Source organism: Hyaena hyaena, unplaced genomic scaffold, assembly GCF_003009895.1.
Source record: "Hyaena hyaena isolate Hyena2069 unplaced genomic scaffold, ASM300989v1 scaffold_22, whole genome shotgun sequence".
NCBI classification, from domain to species: Eukaryota; Metazoa; Chordata; class Mammalia; order Carnivora; family Hyaenidae; genus Hyaena; species Hyaena hyaena.
In genome coordinates, this window is record NW_024080654.1 from 3,289,594 (window position 1) to 3,312,512 (window position 22,919).

At 44.0% G+C, this 22,919-nt stretch overlaps 1 protein-coding gene across 1 annotated transcript in view; it reads left to right on the plus strand.

Moving 5' to 3' along the window:
* Positions 1 to 22,919, plus strand: part of MYO16 (myosin XVI) — a 459,340-nt gene that overhangs the window by 59,918 nt on the left and 376,503 nt on the right. The window contains exon 3 of the mRNA XM_039226658.1: positions 3,797 to 3,940. Within this exon, the coding sequence (XP_039082589.1) occupies positions 3,797 to 3,940 (144 nt within the window). The remainder of the gene's footprint in view (positions 1 to 3,796; positions 3,941 to 22,919) is intronic.

Genomic DNA, 22,919 nt, shown 5'->3' on the forward strand with positions numbered 1-22,919 from the left:
CCAGAGGTTGGGTGGAAAGAAGTGCAGCGTGTGGCCTTGAGTGACCTGGTTGGGGCCAGGCTGGTTGAGAGGTTTGGCAGTTCAGGGAAGGCTTCCTGGGCACGTGGTCCACGCAGTCACTCAGTGCTCCCTGCCCCATGGGGCCCCTGCTTGCTTTCATGTTCTGCTGTCACCATCTTGAAACTCTTAGCAGTTTTTGAATAAGGGGCCTCACTGTTTCCTTTTGCACTGGGTCCCACATCTTATGCAGCCAGCCCTGCCTGGAGCTTGGAGAGGCAGGGGAAGGGGGCCGGGGAGGCGGAGACCTCGCTCCAGCCAGCTGGCTGGAGGGACTACTGGAGTCAGAGCTCTCTGAAGGTGACCGAGCGGTGGTTCAGCCACCTTCTTGGTGCTCCAGGCTGTTGCTGGAAACTGGCTGAAGCGATGAACAGAGCCTGAATAGGGAGGAGGATTTGCTACCTTGAAGAAAATTCTTTCTAGTGAGAATTAGGTTTACTACCTAACAATGATGTTGTAAGAACATTGTAACGGGAATGTTCAACCATCGTAATCTTTTCAGACAAGTGTGATTAGAAGCTATTTATTGCTGTCAAATTATTATTCATGATCCATGGAAATGTGAATCTAAAAATTACCTTGCTTGAGAGGGGCTCATATAATTTTCAATACTGTATCTCATTAAGTCTTTTTTGGTAAAAGACACAGAAAAGCCAAACTGTAGGTATCTCTGAATTGCAAATGCAGACTCCCGAGGAGCCGCATACCAGAGGTTGAGGGTATCTGACAGACACGTGGAGGGAGGGGGTCGCATCACTGTTGATTATACAGTGAGTTATCAAAATGATAAAGAGAACAGAATAGGAATTACCTGCATGTGAATTTCCTAAAATAAATTGGATCCAGGCCCCAATTCTAAAACCTATTTATTGAGCCTTTACACTCCGATCCACATCTTATTAGTAGTTGTATCCAAACCTGCAACCACTGTCGATGGGGCCGTGGCTCATACCATCTTCATTACTATTGCACACGACCCGGTACATCACAGATGCAGAGATCTTGGTTCAGAGCCGAAACTAATATCTCAGAGTTCACGTCGGCCACTGCCCCCACATGCTTCCACGCATCCCGATACTGATGGGATGCCAATCCCTTCATATGGGATGTGCGTCATGATTGTGCATTGCACTGACTACGTTCTTGAGGCCACCGGGTAATGGAGGAAGATATGAATGTTTTTCCATGACTGTATTGTGCTTGTGAACCACAATTCATACATATTTTCTTTCTTTCTTTCTTCCTCCCTCCCTCCCTCCCACCCTCCCTCCCTCCCTCCCTCCCTCCCTTCCTTCCTTCCTTCCTTCCTTCCTTCCTTCCTTCCTTCCTTCCTTCCTTCCTTCCCTCCCTCCTTCTTTTCTTCTTTCTTTCTGTGAAATATCAGTTAACAATTGGGTTATCTTCTAATTACTAATTTTAATGAGAATTAAATAAGAAGGAAAAACATAAATCGATCCACATAGTCCCATGGCGGTCTGTGTGGTTCCCGTCTGGAGATTTCCTACGGCTCACTCACTTAGATTTCCTCCGTCCACTTAGTTAAAGTGATTTTTTGCCCCTAGCCCCTTTGTGTAATCTGTTACTGGTTCACCTGTCTTGTCTTCCACGACATCCTGTCTGTTGTTGATTCCATTCACTGGTAGAGTTTTCATCTGGCCGTGGTAGTTCTCATCTTCAGGAGGAAAATTTGAGTCTTATTGCCCTCTTCCATGTCTCTGCTTACGATGTTCAAAGGTTTCCCAGTTTCTTGAACATATGGACTATAGTTATCCTAACAGTTCAGCACGCAGATTTGCTCCTCCATTAGGTGAATCACTTGTGAGCTGGTTCCCCACGGATCGTTCTTTCTCCTTTTGGGTTCTCTTTGCCTGCTTTCTTATATATGTGGTCGTTTCTTCTTGGATGGTAGACATAGTGAATTTTGCCTTGTTGGGTACTGAATATTTTTGTGTTTCTGTAAATAATCTTAAACTGTGTTAGGGGCGGGGGGCATTGAAGTTTTTGGAAACAGCACGATCATTTCAGAACTTGAATTTGATACTCCTAGGTGGGAGTAGAGTAGCATTCAGCCCAGGGCCCATAGCTCCCCTTCTACCTCTGCACTGAAGCAAGCCGTGTCCGGTGCTCCGCCCAAGGCCACCGTCAGTTAGGTTTCCAATCTGGCTGCCAAACCAGACACTATTTATGGCAGTTCATGAGCTCCGACTCCTCTTCCTTTTCAGAGGGCTCTGTCCCTGGCCTTGGGTAGTTTCCTAGGGTGCAGGAGCTGATCATGACTCGCCTGTGTCCTTGAGGGGGCTTCCGCAGATCTTTGACGTTCTCTCTGCAGCTCTGTCCTCTCTGTGTCTCTGTCCTGTGCACGTGGGCCAGCACGGTCTCTGGACTTTCAGTTCAGTCCCCTCTTATGTGGCCCTGGGTGACATAGATTCTCCCTGTGCTGCAGCTTGGGAACTCCCTCAAGGCCGTGAGCTGGAGTGACAGCCTCCTTTTCTCCCCAGCTCTCAGAAGTTCTATTTTGTCTAAGTGGTTTTGTTTTTGTTTCAGTTGGTTCAGGCAGGGATGTAAATCGCATCCCTGTTACTCATGAGGAAAGTCCTCCAGTGATTTTTTGAAATTCTCCTACCCAGTGGATAGATTCATAAGTTGACATGACCGTATACTTCTGGTGGTGGTGATTACTCTTTCTTTTGGGATGGAAATTTGTTTTCTGCATCCAAATCTTATAAAAAACATATATCTTTCAACCCATAAATTTCGCTGATATGATATTTAGCTAATTTATTGGCTTAAGTCCTTCTTTAAACTAATTAACTAATATCCACTTGATATTACTGTAGCCTTATAGATATAAATATAAAAAAATTAGACTTCTATAGACCAGATAATTTATAAGGTCCAGGGCAAAATGAATATGTGGGGCTCTTCAAAATTTACCAGAAATTCACGATGCAATAGAGCATTAAACCCAGAGCAGGACCCATCTAAGCATGACTGCTGAGATCATGCACCCATGAAGCTAGTCCTGACTTATAATGTTTTTATGAGTTTTGCCTATAAATAGTCAATAAAAAGAGCAAAACAGTTTCCTGGAGAGTTTCATTTAGTAGACTACAAAATTTCTGTAAAATAGAGTATTACACAGTGATTAAAATTTATGTGAGAAGATTTCAAAATTACAACAGTTTGCTGTTAAAAGATGATATTGTGGAGTTTTAAGTTGTCTTATGCACCTGGTGTGAAGGCTGCATTTGAGGTTGATGGACGATGAATTTGAAAGGATCATGGAGGGCCATGTCTGCCTCGGAGGCAATATAGTATTGTATTTGTTTTTGACAAAACAAAAAGCTTTATTCTTCTGTCAGTGACAAACTCTGTACATTTTAAAGCCAGAAGCATCATATGATGAAATCTGTATTTCAGAAAGAAAATCTTGGTAAATTGTCCAAGATTTTTTGATAATCTTATCTGCAAATGAAGAGGACCCACATAGTGAAAGTTTTCCCCCATCCTAATGTCTGTCCTTATTTTCTTATTTTTCTTTCTACTGTGTATGGATGCAATTTTCCCCTTGAATCTTCCATATGCCCCTTAGGTTTGCTGGAGAACGTGAATACATTCTTTCCGCCTTAGCCCCATCTCCCAACCTCTAGAATGCCAGGGGCTTTTATTCATGGCCATTTGCAATAAACCTTATCATAGTTTGAAATATATTTCTTTTTTTTTTCCTTCTTTCTTTCAGTGTGCTCGGTATGATAATGCCTTCATTGCAGAGATCCTGATTGACAGAGGGGTCAATGTCAACCATCAGGATGAAGACTTTTGGACACCGATGCACATTGCCTGTGCTTGTGATAACCCTGACATTGTCCTGCTGCTTGTATTAGTAAGTAAACAGATTTGGTGCATTACCATTTGAAGATTTGATGGCATATAAAAGGCTATGTATTTAACTAGTAACATTTCACGATATGTAATACTTTGGTTGACAAAAAAATGTGTGTGTGTCATCCTTTGTTTTCCTGGAATTACAAGATAATTAGAGACTAAGGTTGTGGGTCACATAGTTCATAAAACAAATTGTATAGATGTCATGTGAAGCTATGTTCCTGCTTTTTTCTGGGAAATTATATGCCTTAATACTTTGCAAGTCAGTCCTAACTAAAATAGTTTTGAGAAGTGGTGTTTCTGTCAGCCCACAGTCCATTCTCTTCTTAATTTTTAGCCAACGAGGCATCCAAGAATGAGGAGATACGATGTCTGTTGAATCTTATTCTCTTGGTTACATCTAGTAAAGAAGTGTCTACAACATTTCTTCATGAGAAAATGAAGACGTTATGTATAGAATCACTGGAGTTATTTGTTGCCATTGTTTTTGGTTAGAGCTTACACCCTGATATTGACCCTCACACCATCCTTTAACTGTTTTGGATTTGGGATTGGGGATTTTTCTTTTTTTCTGGTGAGTTTAGCTCTAACAAAGATTTTAAGACGTTGTGCAGGATTTTTTAGAAAACATGCACAGATCACTGTCTGAGGATGTTGCTTTTCTTTAACAGACAGAATTGAGAAATCGAAACTGGTTGTATTTCATGTATGATTATGAGGTTCAATCTGTAGTTTTCAAACTACCATTTTCATCGTTCTTCAGTTCCCCTTTTCTTATATCGCACACATCATTATATTTTTGATAGTTACCTTAGTCGGTGACCTTCATTTACTGGTCATGCATTTAATTAATACTGATTGATTATTATTTTTAATATGGTTCCTGCCCTTGAGGAAATTACAGTTTATTCATTCGTTCAGCAAATAATTGTTGAATAACCACCGTGTTCTAGGTGCTACACGGTGGGCAAAAAGCCATCTGATGTTATAGGGCATGGAAACAAACAAAAGCTAGCAGCGTGAGACTGAGGACTTTGATTAGTGGATTCAACAAGTCTGAATAGTCTCCTTGCCGCCATCTAATAGCCAGCCCAGCTGTCCATCCCCAGGAGGGGGGCACTTGTGGGGATGAGCACCGGGTGTTGTATGTAAACCAACTTGACAATAAACTATTAAAAAAATAAAATAAAATATATGCACTGAAAAAAAAGAAATAATTTACTTTTAAATAAATATGGATGAAGCACGTTGTCCTAAAAATAGTAATTTCTACAGACATGTGTTGCTTCCACAACCTCAAACAAGAGATGTATGTTATTTCCAGAATTAAATGCTATTGTACCTGGCTTAGCGCTGCATGTCCAGTAGCCTCTCCCTTTTCCAAAGATTATTGATGCGCAAGAGTGCGTAAGTGTTTGAGTGCCTCTGTTCTGTACCAAGGGGGTCAGCAGTGAACAAAAGTAGCAGAAATCCCTGCCTCTTGGGGCTTACGTTCTACTGGGGAGAAGCAGGAAAGAACAAATATGCGAATGAGGCAAATACACAAGGTGCCAAGGACAGAGAAGCATTGGAAGAACCGGAAGCGAGGAGCAGAGGGGATTAGGGGTGGGCGGCCTCATGGAGAAGGGGACACGTGGAAGTGTAGTCATGAGGTGAGCGGGGGGGGGGGGGGGGGGACAGGAAGGGCCAGACTCTGTGGCGGGACTTGTGTTTGTGGGACAGGCAGCAAGGAAACCAGAGCAGGTGGAGTCTGGCCGGTGAGGGCAGGGCAGCCCGGGGGTCGGAGACGCGGCCGGTGGATCTAATGGCCCCTGTGGGCGGGCGTTAGAATCTCCTTTCACCCCCGGTGACTCGGGGACCCTTTGGAGAGCTTGGGGTGGAGACACGGCGCCAGCTGACCTATGTCGAGAAGGTCACAGGCTGTGTAGTTGAGAGCAGACAAGTGGAGGGGGTCGTCACTGTCGTCACTCTGCAGGCTCCACGTGGTGGCGGTGCTGGGAGGTGACGGCGTCTGGGTGTGGGGAAGGTCAGGTTGTCCGTGTCTGGTGTGGCACTGGCTTTAGGGCTCGGGAGAAAGGACATGAGTCACAGGTGGCTGCCCCTTTTGGCGTGAAGACTAGAGGGTTGGGAGTTGTGTTAAAGCATTTGAATCATCTTTTTCAAGTTTCTCAGGAAATGGTTGTCGATAAAAACAATTTCATCTCTCTGTCTCTCTGTTTCTCTCAAAAATAAATAAATAAACATGTTTTTGAAAGGGGGGTCAGTCACTTAAGCTTCTGACTCTTGGTTTTGGCTCAGGTCAGGATCTCACGGTTCGTGGGTTTGAGCCATCTGCTGACAGCACAGAACCTGCTTGGGATTCTCTCATTCCCTCTCTCTCTGCACTCCCCCCCAAATAAACAAACATTAAAAAACAACAATTTTAGTGAGTTGAGAGATACTTAAATGTTGTGGGGTTTTGTTAGGTAGAACCTGTGAATGTGCATGTCACAGGCTTGTAAAGAAGACCGTTAGAACATTCCTATTTTCACTGGATCACAAATGGTTTGTGTTTACGGAGTAGGCGCAGGCACTGTGAATGTTGTCAGTATTCTTGCCAAACGATCCACAAAATTCTAGAAGATACTAATACTTGATTTTTATACAAACCTTCATATGTGATGATCTTTCTCTGCAGGCTTTAGAGGGCTGAATTCACTTAGCCCTCAGGAAACCCTTCTGCATACATGATATCTTTCTCTGCCTTTTATAGGTGGGATGGGTGCTCAGAGAGGGCGGTGTATATGCTGAAGGGCAGGGCATGGCGTCAGAGACCAGATCTGGTGTCCGAAGATGAACCCCAGCCCCTTTGACCTGCTGTCACATTGCTAATGCTTCATACAGAGCCCAGGTCCCCAGAGTGGACTAAGACCATGATGGCCATTGTTGTTTTAAAATTTTTTTTTTTTTTTTTAATATTTGTTTATTTTCGAGAGAGAGAGAAAGATGGAGCAGGAGTGGGAAAGGGGCAGAGAGAGAAAGAGGGAGACACAGAACCCGAAGCAGCTCCAGGCTCCAAGCTGTCAGCGCAGAGCCTGACACTGGGTTAGAACCCGTGAAACTGTGAGAATAGGACCTGAGCCTAAACCAAGACTCAAGATGCTTAACCTATGGAGCCACCCAGGTGCCCTTGTACGAACCTTGTTTTAGATGTCTTTCTCTTTAAAGACACCTTTTTATATTATTTTATTTGTATTTTGAGAGAGAGAGAGAGGGAGAGTGTGGGCAGGGGAGATAGAGATAGAGAGAGAGAGAGAGAGAGAATCATAAGCAGGTTTCACGCTCAGCACAGAGACCAATGCAGGGCTCGATCCCACAACCCGGGGATCTTGATCTCAGAGGAAATCCAGGGCTGGGCGCTCAAGCAGCTGACCCACCCAGGCACCCTGTAAGGATACATTTTTAAGTACATACTGTTAATTCATAAACGTGGAACTCACGGCCAATAACACTGTAACTCATGCCTGAAGGAGGCTTATCCACCCACATAGTTTCTCCTTAAGGCTCAGCATAGCCTCCTCGCACTTAGAAGCAGCGGATAGCACTTCAGCTCCGTGCTTGGGGTTCATTTTAAACAACGAAGTCGCTGACAAAAGGAGAAAACTGTGGAAACCACGGCCCCCCCATAGACCACAGTAAGACTTGGTTTGCACTGCAACGTGGAATCGGGCACAGCACTGTCTCTTAGGAGCTCTGCTCCCAACGGGAGCACCTGGTGACCAGAATGTTCGCACGTGTGCACAAATGACCATGAACGTGTCCCCGAAGTCCAGATTTTAGTAATGAGGAATAATGAGGGTCCACGGCGTTCATCACTAAACAAAACAGTTGACACTTTTTGGAATTTTAAGTATGAAATGGAAATCATCTCAACCCAATATATTTTGAAAAGTGGAGTGGGTCAAAAAATGATTTTGCAATAACTTTTCTGCAATAACTTTTCAAAATTTAGACCAGAAAAGTATGATTTTTAAAATTTCCAGCACATAGTTAAATAGGGCTTTGGAGTTTCCTCGAAGTTTTACAAATACCTCACTGGGAATATAGAGCATTTGTATGATGTGACCAACACACTTCAGGTATAACCTCTATTTTTATGCAAAGAAATCTGATATCAGAGAGGTTAGATAATAGAATAAAATCTCAAACCTAAATGTTTTGAGTCCCAGTAAAATAACTCGAAATTAACTCATTCCCAAACTTGACTCGTTAGTCGCTTGGACCATTCCATACTAGCATGAAATTTTTATATTGTTTAGTTACAATTTATCCTTCCCATCACTTTGATTTCTTAAATATTAGGACACGGGGCACCCTGCTATTTAAGATTATTATAGTTCTGCCTAGAAAATGAGCCATAACTCCAGACAATTCAGGGTTAAGTCTGATTCTCCAAGAAGAGCTGTGGCAGATCTCATGTCAAATTCAACTTTTTAATTTTTTTTTATGCTTATTCATTTTTTTTGAGAGAGGGAGAGGGAAGGGCAGAGAGAGAAGGACACACAGAATCTGAAACAGTCTCCAGGCTCTGAGCTGGCTGTCAGCACAGAGCCCGACGCGGGGCTCGAACCCATGAACTGTGAGATCATGACCTGAGCCAAAGTCAGACGCTTAACTGACCGAGCCACCCAGGCGCCCCTGCCCCCATCTTTTTATGTAAATGACCCTACAGACGATATTCAATCTTTTTCATAACAGTTTATCTTGCCTTCAGCTCCACTAACAAAATAAGTTTTCAGACTTAAATGTTTTCAGCTTCACCCAACAAACTAACTGTTGATTACCTCCCCCCCATTTATCCACAGCCTTCGTTCCATTCTGAAAAGGTGCATGTTCACCTCTCTATGTGCTCATCCACCCTCTCTAGATTCTACTAATTTCTACCCTTCCACAGATTTCTTCCTCACTTTTTCATCTCTCATTTTCATGGTCTTTCTATTGGACTCTTCTTTTATTTTATTTATTTTTTTTTTAAATTTTTTTTAATGTTTTATTTATTTCTAGGAGAGAGACAGAGAGAGACAGCGTGAGCAGGGGAGGGCCAGAGAGAGAGGGTGTCACAGACTGAAACAGGCTCCAGGCTCCGAGCTGGCAGTCAGCACAGAGCCCGACGCGGGGCTCGAACCCACGAACCGCGAGATCATGACCTAAGTGAAAGTCGGACGCTTAACCAACTAAGCCACCCAGGCGCCCCATGGACTCTTCTTTTAAATCCATAGTTAGGTCCCAGGATCTCTCTTGAATTCAAAAAATAAGGACAACAGCAATCAGATGCATTTCCTGTAATTGTCACCTCAGTGTCCCTCTCATTTGTATAGTCAGGCTTCTCTGAGGAGCAGTGTGCTTTGCTGACCCACTTATCCCCTCCCGGCCACGCTCCAGCCTGGCCAGGCTGGCTGCTGCCCACGCAAGGAGAGCACGGCCCTTGCCAAGAACAGGGCGGACATCACTGTGATGGACTCGGGGGGCACATTTCTTGGGTCAGAGAAGGAAATTGCACCGACATCCAGTTTCTTACTCAAGGTTACATTTTTAGGGCTAATCAGAGGAAGAATGTTTCCATGCCCTGTTCATGGCCATTAAACCTAAGAACCTCTTTGTTTTATTGACATGTACATGGCAAATATGGTTGTGTATATATACATACATATTTTTAAAATTTTTAATGTTTATTTATTTTTGAGAGAGGCAAAACAGAGAGTGAGCAGGGAAGGGGCAGGGAGAGGGAGACACAGAATCCAAACCAGGCTCCAGGCTCGGAGCTGTCAGCACAGAGCCTGACGTGGGACTCAAACCCACGAACCGAGATCATGACCTGAGTGACCTGAGCCGAAGTCAAACGCTTAACTGACTGAGCCCCTAGGCACTCCATGATTGTATATTTTTTTAGATGGACAACGTGATGGTCTGATAGAAGCATACTTTGTGAAATGATTACCACAATCAGAGTAATTAATACATTCGCCGACTCACGGAGTGGCCAGTAATTCTTTTTCTGTTGTGGTAAGAATGCCTGAGATCCGCTGTCTTAGCAAAACTCAAGTGCACAGAACAATATTACTAGTCAAGGTCACCATGTTGTGCGTCAGGTCCTCGGAGCACCTCCATTCCCCTGTTACCGGAGGCTGGTTCTCTGCCCCGTAGCTCTCCGTCTCCCCAACCCCAGCCCCCCGACCAGCCTTCTACTCTCCTAGAAAGGACTTTGACTTCCATTTGTTGTATGTATTACCACAGCCTAACCCTTCCCATCACTAGAATCTGTGGTGAAAATTCATCCTGACCTCATCGTGAAAATCTCCACTCCACATTCACAGTGATTAAGACCATGAAAGTGATTTCAGAAAGCAGGCAATAGTGCGTGCTTCCTGATATTTCTATGGCTTGACATAAAATTCACTGAAGAACAGAGAATACACTTTCATAGGCCTCTGATGGATACCTGAGCACTTTTGGTTTTTCCCAGGCCTGGTAAGTTTGAGAAACACATCCAAGGCATTAAGGACAACTTCCCTGTTCATTTATATAAGCTCCCATTTTTGGTAAATTATACTTCCTTTTCAGAAGTGCTTTTCATGATAACCTTTTTTCATCTCCATTTAAGACAATTTAAAAAAATTAATAATTTACATTAATATTGTAAAACATTTATATTTAATTTCTGAAAGCCCTTTTAGGAAGACATGTTACTTTTCTTTTTTTAATTTTTTAATGTTTATTTATTTCTGAGAGAGAGAGAGTGATCAGGGGAGGGGCAGAGAGAGAGGGAGACACAGAATCTAAAGCAGGCTCCAGGCTCAGAGCTGTCAGCATAGAGTCTGATGCGAGGCTCTAACTCACGAACTTCGAGATCATGACTTGAGATGAAGTCAGAAACTTAACCGAGTGAGCCACGCAGGTGCCCCAAGACGTGTTATTTTTCTATTCAAAGAAGCAATTCACATTTGTTTTAGAAGCATTGAAAAATAGAGAAAAGCCAAAGGAATGTAAAAGTCCCCCACAAACCCACAGCTCAGAGAAAGTCAATGTTACCGTGTTAATGCACAGCTTCTTGGCTTTTTGTGGGGGTGAGTGTAGCACACACCTAGTACATATGGTTTCTTTGCAATGTCATAAAATCATTCCATGTTTTAAAATATTCTGTGGAAATGTATATTTAGTGGCTGCACAGAGCTCTAGAGTTTAGATGCTGTAATACTTTTGGGGACCATCAGCTGTTCCCAGTTTCTCACACTAAAAAACGATGAGCAGTTTGTAATTTAAAAGAGTTGCTATTTATGATGGAACATAATTACCAGTTTTATTTCCTCCATGACTGAAGTGGAAGAAGTTCAACTCAAGAGGGCTCTGAGGATGTATATGGATGTCGACGCATCTGGTTTGTTCTAAACTGGAAGCACGTAACTGAGCTTTTTCTTGCCGTTGCCAACTGGATGTCAGCCCAAGAATTACTCAGTGATGCTCTGTTCTAAGACCCTCCTCGTGTGAAATGACTGGCCTGTACCTATGGAGTGCACCTAATAATTCAGTCCGTAGAAGACTAACAAAGTAGCCGAGTCCAGAGCGCTACTTGAGAAAGGCTGTGCCATTGCGCCCCCAGAAAGTCCATGTCAGACCTGGGCTACTATAGGGTCACGGATGTCTGGGAATACTTAGTGAGAAGCACCATGTGGCATTTCTGCTCTGCTTTGTTTCCCCATCCCCGCCCCCCGACCTTGCATTCAAAGTTACATCTCAAGAACGGCTTTGAGATGATGAAGTATCACCCCTTTGCGGGTGTCATAGCCCAGGAGTCATTATACAACATGACTGACTTCCGATTTGGAATGTGCCTTCTACGTAGATGGCCCTGGACTGGGCACGGAGCAGTGAAAGAAAATGCCCTGCTACCATATGCCTTGACTTTTGGTTCAAATTATATTTTTCTCAGTTTTCATTCCCTGTAGGTTGATGATGAGTGTCCCAGTGTCCCATGCAGATTTGTCCCTACCATGTGCCCCCTACGTAGCATCGCTTAGGAGTTTATATTTTACTAGCCAAGACTTCCACTGAACCGCTTCTCTAAGACAGCATCGTTTCAACGACCACGTAGTTCTTAGGTGGTTAGATTTCCATATAGTCTTTTCAGCCAAAGAGAAGAGAGAAGAGTCAAGTCATTCCCACGAGCATGAGCAGATAGAGAAACGTTGGTCTTTTGATCCCAGTCATTACGGCTCCCTGTTGGCTCCCGTGGAAGAGCAGACCTGATGGCCACGCTTGCTGCAAGCTGTAGGTGACAGAGCGTTTTTTTTTAATTAAAAAAAATTTTTTATTTATTTCTGAGAGAGAGAGTGAGAGAGAGCGAGAGCGAGCATGAGCAGGGGAGGATCAGAGAGAGAGGCTCTGAGCTAGCTGTCAGCACAGAGCCTGACGCGGGGCTTGAACCCACGAACCGTGAGATCGTGACCTGAGCCGAAGTCAGTCGTTTAACTGACTGAGCCTCCCAGGCGGCCCAGAGTGCTTTTTTACTTAATTTCAACCTCATCCCAGGGACTTGGATGCAGTGTTTATTAGTAAATCAGGCTCCACAAGATCGGAAATTCTGTCACTGTCAGTTAAACATTCAGTCCTTAAACCCCATTTGAAAAGCACATTATTGTAGCAGGTACTGCAGACTTCTCACTTGTGTTGGGAGGAGTCTGAAACACAGACCCAGAACAGCACACGTTCTGATGATGCTTTCACGTGACACCATTGTTGTCCTTCAGGATTCTTGACATGCTTGTCACTTTTCCAATATTATATATCTGTTACAACAGCCGGATCCGGGTGTTCTGTCTTCACAGAAATATGATGGTAGGTAGTTTAGTCTTTAGATGTTTTTTTCAATTTCAATGTAGATATTATGATATATATATATATAGTTTAATTCAGAGAGCTGGAGCCAGGACTTGCCAAATGAGATCACTCTTTGAATGATTTGGTAGGCCGCGTTCTCTTAGCAATTGTAGTCGGTATTTTCACAAAATCGTAACTCCTGAGAAGGTTTTAACTCTAAGGGTTGTATAACTTGCAGATAATATAACAGAATCTCAGGATCCGTGTTAACATTTGAAGAGCTGTATGTTGTTTTTGTGGAGATGCGGCGGGAGTAATGGGTTCATAAAACCCACACGTGTTATCCGCCGGTTTCTGCTACACTGACAGTTTTTTGATATTTTGTCCGGTGGGCACATGCCATTTCACGCTGCTTATTAAACCTTCGGCCAGTTGAGGCTTAGCAGAAATGCAGCAATCTGTGTTACCTGGAAACCAAGAAGGAAAACGAGGAAGAAAGATGTGATGTGGAAAAAGTGTAATGAAATGAAGACACATTTGAATTGCGCTCCGTCTGACTGCCCAGGGACTGAACACAGGAAGACCCGGCATGGGGATTATTTGGCAGACAAAAGTGCTTGCACACTTTTCTGTAATAATTGAAGATTTTTAGTAAAACTTTGGGTTAAAACTTGGAAGACTAGGAATCACGTGGGAGTGTATATAGGATATAATAAATATATATAGAATAAATATAATATATAGAACATCTATTATAATATAATAATATAATAGACTAGAATAAAATATAACTTTTTTGGAAAGGGAATTAAAAAAGTGAATTAAAGTGAATTAAAAAAGAAGGGAGCCGAGCCAAAATGATGCATAGAAAATCCAGTTACCATTCAGTATTTTCTGTCATCCCAGAGGAAGTAGAAGGGGAATAAATCTGCAAGCTTAACTTCTAAGTATTTACAGAAGCAAGAGAAGCATTTGATGGCAGTGTCCGCGTGACTCTAAGGCTGGGGACAGAAATAAGATCACGTCGCCGGGAAGCACGAGACAACACAGCTGTGACAGCTGTGACCTTGTGCAGCGCGGGGCCCTCCCCTTAGGGGCTGTGAGGAGCATGTCCTGCTTTCCACACGAACTAGTTCTCGGAATCCGCAAACAGTCGGTCCTAGAATTCCATCGTTGGCTCTGACACTCACCTGTCCTGCGGCTCTCATCCATGGGGACCCTGATACCACCTGCCTCCAGTCTTAAATAATGAAACTGGTAAATAAAAGGGTTACCATGAAAACAAAAGGGTTTGGGCACCCCCAGTCCAGGAGCATCCTGATGAGGTCTTTACAGACTGGGCTGGAACTCTGTCTAGCTCAGCGGTGCCCCAAGCACTTGGACCAGCGGCTCCCCGGCTCGCTGGGACCTGTCCAGCACGTGCAGGCTTCACAGCGCTCCTGGGCCATGAAGAGTTCTACGACAGAGACTGCAGGGACCCCAAACACATCCGACCGTGACACCCTGGAGAAACGCTCTTACGGCCATACTGCGCCATCAAGTGCAGATAAGAGCGGAGGAGGCTTTCCAGGGAAGCCGGAGAGGAGGAGGGACACCTGCTGTGTGTGGGGCTGGTGGCACCAGGATCCAGTGTCCCCACCTCTGTTACCTTCTCTGAGTAGAGTTTAGTAGGCAGTGAAAATACTCAGGGGCCGAACTTTGAGAGCATCAGTCTGAGGTGGAAGAGCATTAACTGGAAGGTCACTGATAATGAGATTCTCAACAATGGAGTTTAAGACACATCACTTCCGTCTCATCTCCGAGTGAGACGACACGTGATCTTAATGATATTATTGTCCGGGGTTTACGCAGCCAGGGACGCAGCCAGGTGGGGAGCCCCTTGGGGTTTGTCTGTTTCCAAAGTTCATGTCTGTCCCCGTTCCGGCCACCCTTCTGATCTACTGGCTTTCTTGCGCTTTGCTGAGGACGGGGATTATTTTGTTAATTTAACCGGGCCCTTTAAATAAACTGTAAATACCTTGAAGGTAGTTTCTTTGTCTTATAATTTTTTTTAAATGTTTTCTTTATTTCTAGGAGAGAGAGAGAGAGACAGCGTGAGCAAGGGAGGGTCAGAGAGAGAGGGAGTCACAGACTGAAACAGGCTCCAGGCTCCAAGCTGGCAGTCAGCACAGAGCCCGACGCGGGGCTCGAACCCATGAACCGCGAGATCATGACCTAAGCGAAAGTCGGACGCCTAACCGACTAAGCCACCCAGGCGCCCCCTTTGCCTTATAATTTTTATTCCGTTTCTGCATCGTCATCTGAGAACTGCAGATACTAAGATGGGAAACCTAGACGAGGATGATGGGATTTCGGAGTTTGGCAGGGACCTTGTCCCATCGTCTTATCCAAAGACTCACTTGAACTGTCGCAGGGGTAACAGTGGTGTGGGGCTGGGTTTGGAGAGGAAGCCACACCCCCACCTTGCAGAACGCCATTGATGGAGCTGCCCAGTGGTCCTTGAGTCTTGACGGGTTTAACCTTTTCTCATGGTGGTCAAATCCCCCGGCTGCTTATCACAGGGACTATTCTCTGAATTAGTACAAATTCGAATGACTATTTTAGAACAAGAAAGCCACTCTCAATAGGCTGTGAGTGAGTCTTTCTCTTAAACACAGGATAAAAATGGAAACACTATTTTCAAAAATATATCCAGTGAATTATGATGTTCATTCATTCATTCATCAAGTACCTTCTTTGTTATTCATCAAGTACCTGCTGTGTCCTGGGTGCTATGCTTGACCCTATGGATATATGAGCCACCAGAGAAACAAGGTCTTTGGCCGTAAACACTGGCACTGTTGTGTAGGAGAGAAAGTAAACGTGAGCATAAACACTAATTTGTGTCTTAGGTTTAAGCATTAATATATTTACATTGATAATTTTATGCATGCCTTGCATCAAATCTCAGCTTTGGGTGAGGGTTGTGATGGGGTAAGTAGGCTGTGTGGGCACCTCACACACGTGGCCCTGGGTGCACTAAGGGGACTTAGACAGAAGAGGCCCCTCAGTGGAGGCAATGCCTTTCCAAGAACTTGACCAGAAACACAGCTAAGTCACTGTGGGCTTAGGATGTGGTAATGAGAGTGAAGGAAATATCATGTATTTTGATTTTTTTAATGTTTTATTCATTTCTGAGAGAGAGAGAAAGTGTGAGCAGGGGAGGGTCAGAGAGAGAGGGAGACACAGAATCTGAAGCAGCTCCAGGCTCTGGGCAGTCAGCACAGAGCCCGACGCGAGGCTCGAACCCACAAACCGTGAGATCATGACCTGAGCCGAAGTCAGATGCTTAACCGACTGAGCCACCCAAGGCGCCCCTTGATGATGTATTTTGAAGGTGAAATCAGTTGTAATGTGAGTTTTTTAGCCTTGAAAAAGGAAAGGGGGGGTGCCTGGGTGGAGAGGAAGAATGCTTCGGATTCTGTGTCTCCCTCTCTCTCTGTACCTCCCCTGCTCACACACACACACACACACACACTCTCTCTCTCTCAAAACATAAATACACACTGAAAAAATATTAAAAAAATAAAGAAGGAAAGGGGATTTAAAAATGACTCCAAGCCACCCTTATTTGGGAAATTAGAAGGGATCGTGCAAACAAACACCATTGGAGTAACACTCTTCTGTGTGAGGGCTACACGTTCCTTTTTGAACATGTCAAGGTCAGGACCCATGGAGCCCCCCCCCCCCCACCTCCCCCCGGGCAGGTCCAGGAGGCAGTGGTTCTGGAACTCCAGAGAGTCTCATCTGCGCCCACGTGGGGACAGAAGCCCTGGAGGAAACCAGGCCACCCCATCAAAATGTGACGTCCGAAAAAAGAACGAACATTCGAAAGAGGGTCTAAAGTGTACCTATTAAAAGACCGTTAGAGAAACAGAAGGCTGGGGAGAAGACTGGAAAAGAGAAGCCGGATTTAGAAGGCAAACCAGAAGCCGGCGCTGCCGTGAATGTCCAGGGGAAACGTGGCTTGAGAGTTTCCTTGTGGATGGGGGAGCGGGATTCACAGGAGAAGCTAGTCATTCAAACATGGGGAAGGAAACGCTAAGCAAGTTACAAATTGCGTCCCAAGCTCAAATGCAAGGACATGTACATTCTGTGCTGTTTCCCCTTCATTTGTATATAAATGTTGCAGTGTGGAACATTAAAACTGTAATAGAATAGGCTCGACTAAAGAAAGCAAAAGAAAGAGAGACACTGGGACCATAAGGCACCAGAGATAAATCACACATGAAGACCATTAATGCAAGGTATTTACGGACAGAAAATATCCACTATCCATATTCACAGTTTGCTGGTTAACAAAACCGGAAAAGGCTATATTTCCTCCGAGCAAAGTATGGAGTGTTTGGATGAACAAAATCTATGCCTTTTAAAAAAAGCAGAGAACACTGACTGGTATTGGAGAATAATTAAATGAAAATCAGGGAGGTAGGAAGACACTGGCTCATTTCATGCAAGGTCTTCATCAACGAGTATTGTGTGGTTCACACAAAACCAAAAGATGAAGGGAAATAAATGAGTGGTTTAGTTGGACACATAATAGAAGTGACTTGCACAATATCTGCAAATTATGTTCAATTTACCCTAACCATAGGGGGCTCTTTACAAATGTGGATCCCATGATTTCTTGTCTTAGCTTTTTCTCGGAAACACTTATTTACTGTGGTTGCTTACGAAATTGTATCTTTTAATTGGATGGTTGACCTGTAATTATATTGTGGCCATTCATTGATTCAATCGTTACTCAGACTCACTCACCAGATAATCATTGACTTGTCTAAAGTTTTATTCCTCACCTTTGACCTTGGTAGATTTAAACTTGTCAGGGACCCAAGAGAATGGTCCTGTGTTTTCCCCTTGTTTCAGGGTGTGGCTCATTGCTTATTTTATTTTTTTTAAATTAAAAAAAATTTTTTAATGTTTAATTATTTTTGAGACCGAGAGAAAACATGAGCAGGGGAGGGGCAGAGACAGAGGGAGACACAGAATCTGAAGCAGGCTCCAGGCTCTGAGCTGAAAGCACGGAGTCCGACGCAGGGCTTGAACCCATGAACCGTGAGATCATGGCCTGAGCTGAAGTCAGATGCTTAACCGCCTGAGCCACCCAGGCGCCCCGAGTAGTTTCCTATTTTAGACATTTTATCCAAATTCTCATTACTTTCTCTATTTTTACAACACTATTATTCATGATCATGGCAATATCTATTGCGTGTTACATAACTGTGTTTGTATTGCTACACTTTGACTTTTCACCTTTAGTATGCAAGATGGGGATTAAGCTCTAAGTGCCACAGATCCAGACCCTAACAGGTCCGTCCACTGCCATGTGCCTGTCCTCCCAATCCCTTTAAATTTCTATCATCTGTAGAAACGTGTACGGGCTTCTCTAGCAAGACTGAATGCTGTCCGTACCAGTTCACTTGGAATTCACAGTTACCCTTTCTTTCTTACATACTTCGGTTTCCTGACACGGCTGGTTACTCGCATAGCAGCAGAGCCACAGTAAATATTTACGTGCTCCTGATGTAATCACTGTTGACCTCAGGATGTTTACAGAGGGAGCTGTAAAAATGTGTTCCAGTATCATTTCAACTCTTATAAAATTTTAAGTGGTTGTAATACGGGTTTTAAGATTTTTATTACCGTAAAAATTTACCATCATTAAAATCTCAAAGTACATTTTAATTATATTAAGGCTTAATACATAGTTCTTAATGAGTGAATGCATTTCCCGACGGCATCGCCTCCTACGTTATCTGCCCCATTCTAGCATCTGGAGGAAGGTTAATGCTTTTAGTTTTCTCTCTCTGCTTAAACAGTGGGAACGCTTGGGAAAGTCTCTGCTTGAGACCAGAGATGAATGAATCTTCTGGTTTCGTTCCCTAAGTTTTCATAATTGTGGGCAGATAGAAGCCCCATGGTGCCTTGGGTTGGTCTGACTCAAGTACCAGAGGGACGGCCTGTGGCATGATGGTGGGTTCCTCCTTCTCGGCCTTGTTCACTGGCTGTCATCCAGGGTAATTGGCTCTGTTACAGGTAGGTGCTGGTGCGCACCCCACCTAACCTCCTCCTTCTGGCTGCCGTGGGGCTTTCAACTGTGATGTCTCAGCTGAGCTTTAGGGAAGGAGATGGCGATCGACTGTGTTTAGCAGTTTCTTCACCTGTTTCCTTTGGTGGCATGAACATCTCAGAATGAGAGGCGTTGCTTGCGGAACGTACCTTATAAAATAGCATCTCTGCCAATCTCCTACTTCAACAACAATAATGCATGTAAAATGATACAGGGTGTAGAGAGTAGGTATTTCACAAGACCATGTGCTTCTTATTCCTAGTTGCGTTCCATTGCCCTTTGGATCCGTATCTGTTATTCTTTTTGTTCAGTGATTTTAGGTTTCCTTTTGGGGGGAGTCTCATAGTTTTGCTCATCTTTTTATAAAAACTTTTTGCTATTTTGTTCTGATTTGACTTGAAGACAGGGCAGAATTGTGAGGAACTTTTCTTTTCACTTTCAAATAATCGCTCACAAGCAACCGTGAAGGGTGTGTTATGCTTTTGTGAGTCACTGGCTGGAAGACAGACTTTCAAAGAAACTAAGTGGTAAGTTACGGGAAATAAGGGAACCAGACAGATTGTTTGGAGATCTCTTTCAGAAGTACCTGTAAGTTTCTACTTAATCTTTCATACAAGTATTTTGTTACATGTGGGTTCTCTTTGAGGAACAGATTTGCAAAGAGTTCTCATGTCCATACATCTCAGGGCACGTTGCCTTTTTTTTCAATAATAGTCCTAAGAGAGGGCATTCTGGTATTTTTTCTGATTTGCCTTAGATGCTGCACTTGAAGCTGTTACCACTGTTGGGTCTCTGTATTCTGGGCATGACACTTTAGAAGTATTTCTTGCCTTTGACTGAAATTATTTTGTTTCCTCATTGCTGGTTTTGTCAAATACATTGTATGGTAGGAGTGAGGGGAAGAGGGGAAGGAATCAACTCAAATCTACCCTCCTCAGTGTTTCAAGGAGCTCGGGCTGGACTGCCCTTCCTTCTCTCCTCCAGCTACTTCATTCTGCCCGTGCGGTTTGTAGCTTGCATTCACGGCCCAGCTAAAAACCGCATGCAGAGAGGGGCGGGTGATGTGCTAGACTCTAGCTTATAGTTGTCTCTACAAATACTGTATTTAAAAATTTTTAATGTTTATTATTTATTTTTGAGAGAGACAGAGCATGAGCAGGGGAGGGACAGAGAGAGAGGGAGACACAGAATCCGAAGCAGGCTCCAGGCTCCGAGCTGTCAGCACAGAGCCTGACGCGGGGCTCGAACCCACCAATTATGGGATCATGACCTGAGCCGAAGTCGGACACTTAACCGACTGAGCCACCAAGGCGCCCCACCAATGCCATACATAATAAGATATTCTTTCTCTTCTGATCACTTTTATTAGTACAGGTACTGTTTATTGAGTGCCTACTGCCTGCTGTAGGTCAGCACTGTGCTGGGTACTGCCATATGTTTATACCAGGTTAACTGGCGTCTACATTAAATAGTAAGAGTTGGCTCCACTTTGCAAACTGACGGACAGAATTAGGTGTTTTATCCTTGGTCCTGAAACCGGTGAGCAGTAACCCGGCACTCAGAGCGTGGCTTCTGTGTTACCAAGAGAACTTCCCTCCTCTTTTCCTTTCCTATGACCTCTCACTCAAACACCCCTTGGCAGACGTGTCCCTGTTTTGCAGCTCTCTGAAGGCTAATATTCCAATTTCCATTAAAAAACTTTTTAACATTTATTTATTTTTGAGAGACAGAGAGACACAGGCATGAGCCGGAGGTGACGGGTAGAGAGAGGGAGACACAGAATCCGAAGCAGGCTCCAGGCTCCTAGCTGTCAGCACAGAGCCTGACACGGGGCTCGAACCCACGAACTGTGAGAGCATGACCTGAGCTGAAGTCAGACCCTTAACTGACTGAGCCACCCAGGCGCCCCACCACTTTCTATTTTTGAATAGTGTCACCAAACTTACCATCAAATGAATGCAAAATAGTGGAAATATGTAATTAAAATTTTATAGACTACTTCTATCTCAGAAGCCCCATTTAGACTTCTCGTTCTTATCTAAATCTGTGTTTCTTTTGAATGTGCATTTCTTGTTGGATAGCAACTTTTATTGTTCAGTTAATAGGAGACTCCATGAATAGTTCAGCAGTGAATATTGTGGCGCTTCCCAAATTCAGTGTTTTTGGTCAAGTGAATTCGAAAGATTTGGAGAATGTTTCACTGGTTGGGGTCCGGATGACACAGGCCCTCGAAGTCTTGAAAAAGGATTGAAGTGATCTCTGATCTCACAGTACAATTGCCAGAGTCCTTAAACTAGACGTTTGCAAACTGCTAATAGCATGTGCTGTGACCTAAAATAATTGCTTGCGCATTATACATTCATCTGGGACAGGCTTCATTTTATCATGCTAGCGCATAATGCAGCGTTTTCTATAGAAAGAAGAGAAACCATCTGCAATTCAAAAGCACTAAACATCCACTCACAGAATTTTCTATTTTTCCTACCGGGTTTGATGCCAACATTTTTATCTGTAAGTGGAATATTTTGCGTCAGGATATTTGAAGCCTGTGTAAATATTCTATTCCTCATCAGGGTTTTCGTTCAAACTTCCGCCTTTCCAGCACCCAGGAAGATGTGTTAGTATCCCTTGCTGACTCTCATTTAAATCAGTTATTACTATGACAGATGCTAGATTCTCCCCTTGTTCTGCCTTCTGCATGTACAAGTTGGTATTCTGTGGTAAGGAAGACCTGTACTCAGATGTTCATGTATCTGCTGGTATCTGTGTGCACGCATGGGTTCCTAGTATTAGTTGTGCCGTGCAGAAACCTGGCAGACCTCACCTCTACCAGGGATCAAGGTTAACTTCATCACTGATAGGACCAAGGGACATCGTGTGGCGTCTGATAGGGCATGAAGGGAAAACACGCCATCCCCTCTCCGGTTTGTCTGCCAGAAACTTTCCTGTAGCCACAGTTGACAGAAGGCCTTGAAAAGACTGAGGAAGTGTCCCGAATTGGGATGGAGCCAAAGAAGAAGGTCAACTACATGTGCTGGGGGATCATGGATTACCTCCCGGGCTGCGGAAGTAGCGGTCAACATGACAGCTGGAGAAAGTACTGCCATTTGGGCGGTGCAGGGTGGTTTAGATAGTAGTATTCAGTCATGTTAAATTTTCTGATTTTGATAATTTTTATGCATGAGAATTGTCCTTATTCTTATGAAATACACACTAAAATATTAGGGGTAAAAGGATGTGGTGCCTGTTGACTCACTTTTAAGAGATTTGGGAAAAATAGTGCATAAATAGGAGGGAAACATACCTTGGCGTATTTGGGGAAAGGGCAGAGAATTTTGGTTTCCCAGGGTTGCCGTAACAACTTACCACAAACTGGGGGGGGGGGGCAGGGGGGAGGGTTAAAGCAACAGAGATTGGTCATCTCACAGTTCGGGAGGCCAGAATCGAGGTCTGCAAAGTCACGCCCCCTCGGAAACCTGCAGGAGAAGCTCCTTCCTCACCTGCTGATCCTTGGCTGGTGGCTGCATAGCTCCCCTCTCCACCTCCACCTTCACCTGGACACCTTCCCTCTGAGTGTGTGCGTCCCTCTGAGTGTGTGCGTCCCTGGCCCCATAAGAGTACCTCTCCTGCTGCTTACTCCAGTGTGGACACATCTTAACTCACACGATTACGTCTGTCTTTCACCTGATCGCATCCACACCATCCTGTTTCCACATGAGTCCACGTTCACAGGCACTAGACATTGGGACTCACATATTTCTTGTTAGGGGGACAGAATTCAACTCATCACAGGTACACAGGGCTTCTTGGCGTTACTCTTGCAACTTTAACTAAATTGGAAATTATATCAAAATAAAAGGTTGCCAGAAAGTGTCGGCGTATAAAAAGTGGTATTTGCTTAAGCAAATTAAGCAAGTCTTCATATGCCATCAATTTCAGTATTCCTGTGTTAGAGAATCACTACTCAATGAAGGAATTGGCATGTATATTCACTGACATTAAATTGTTACAGAAA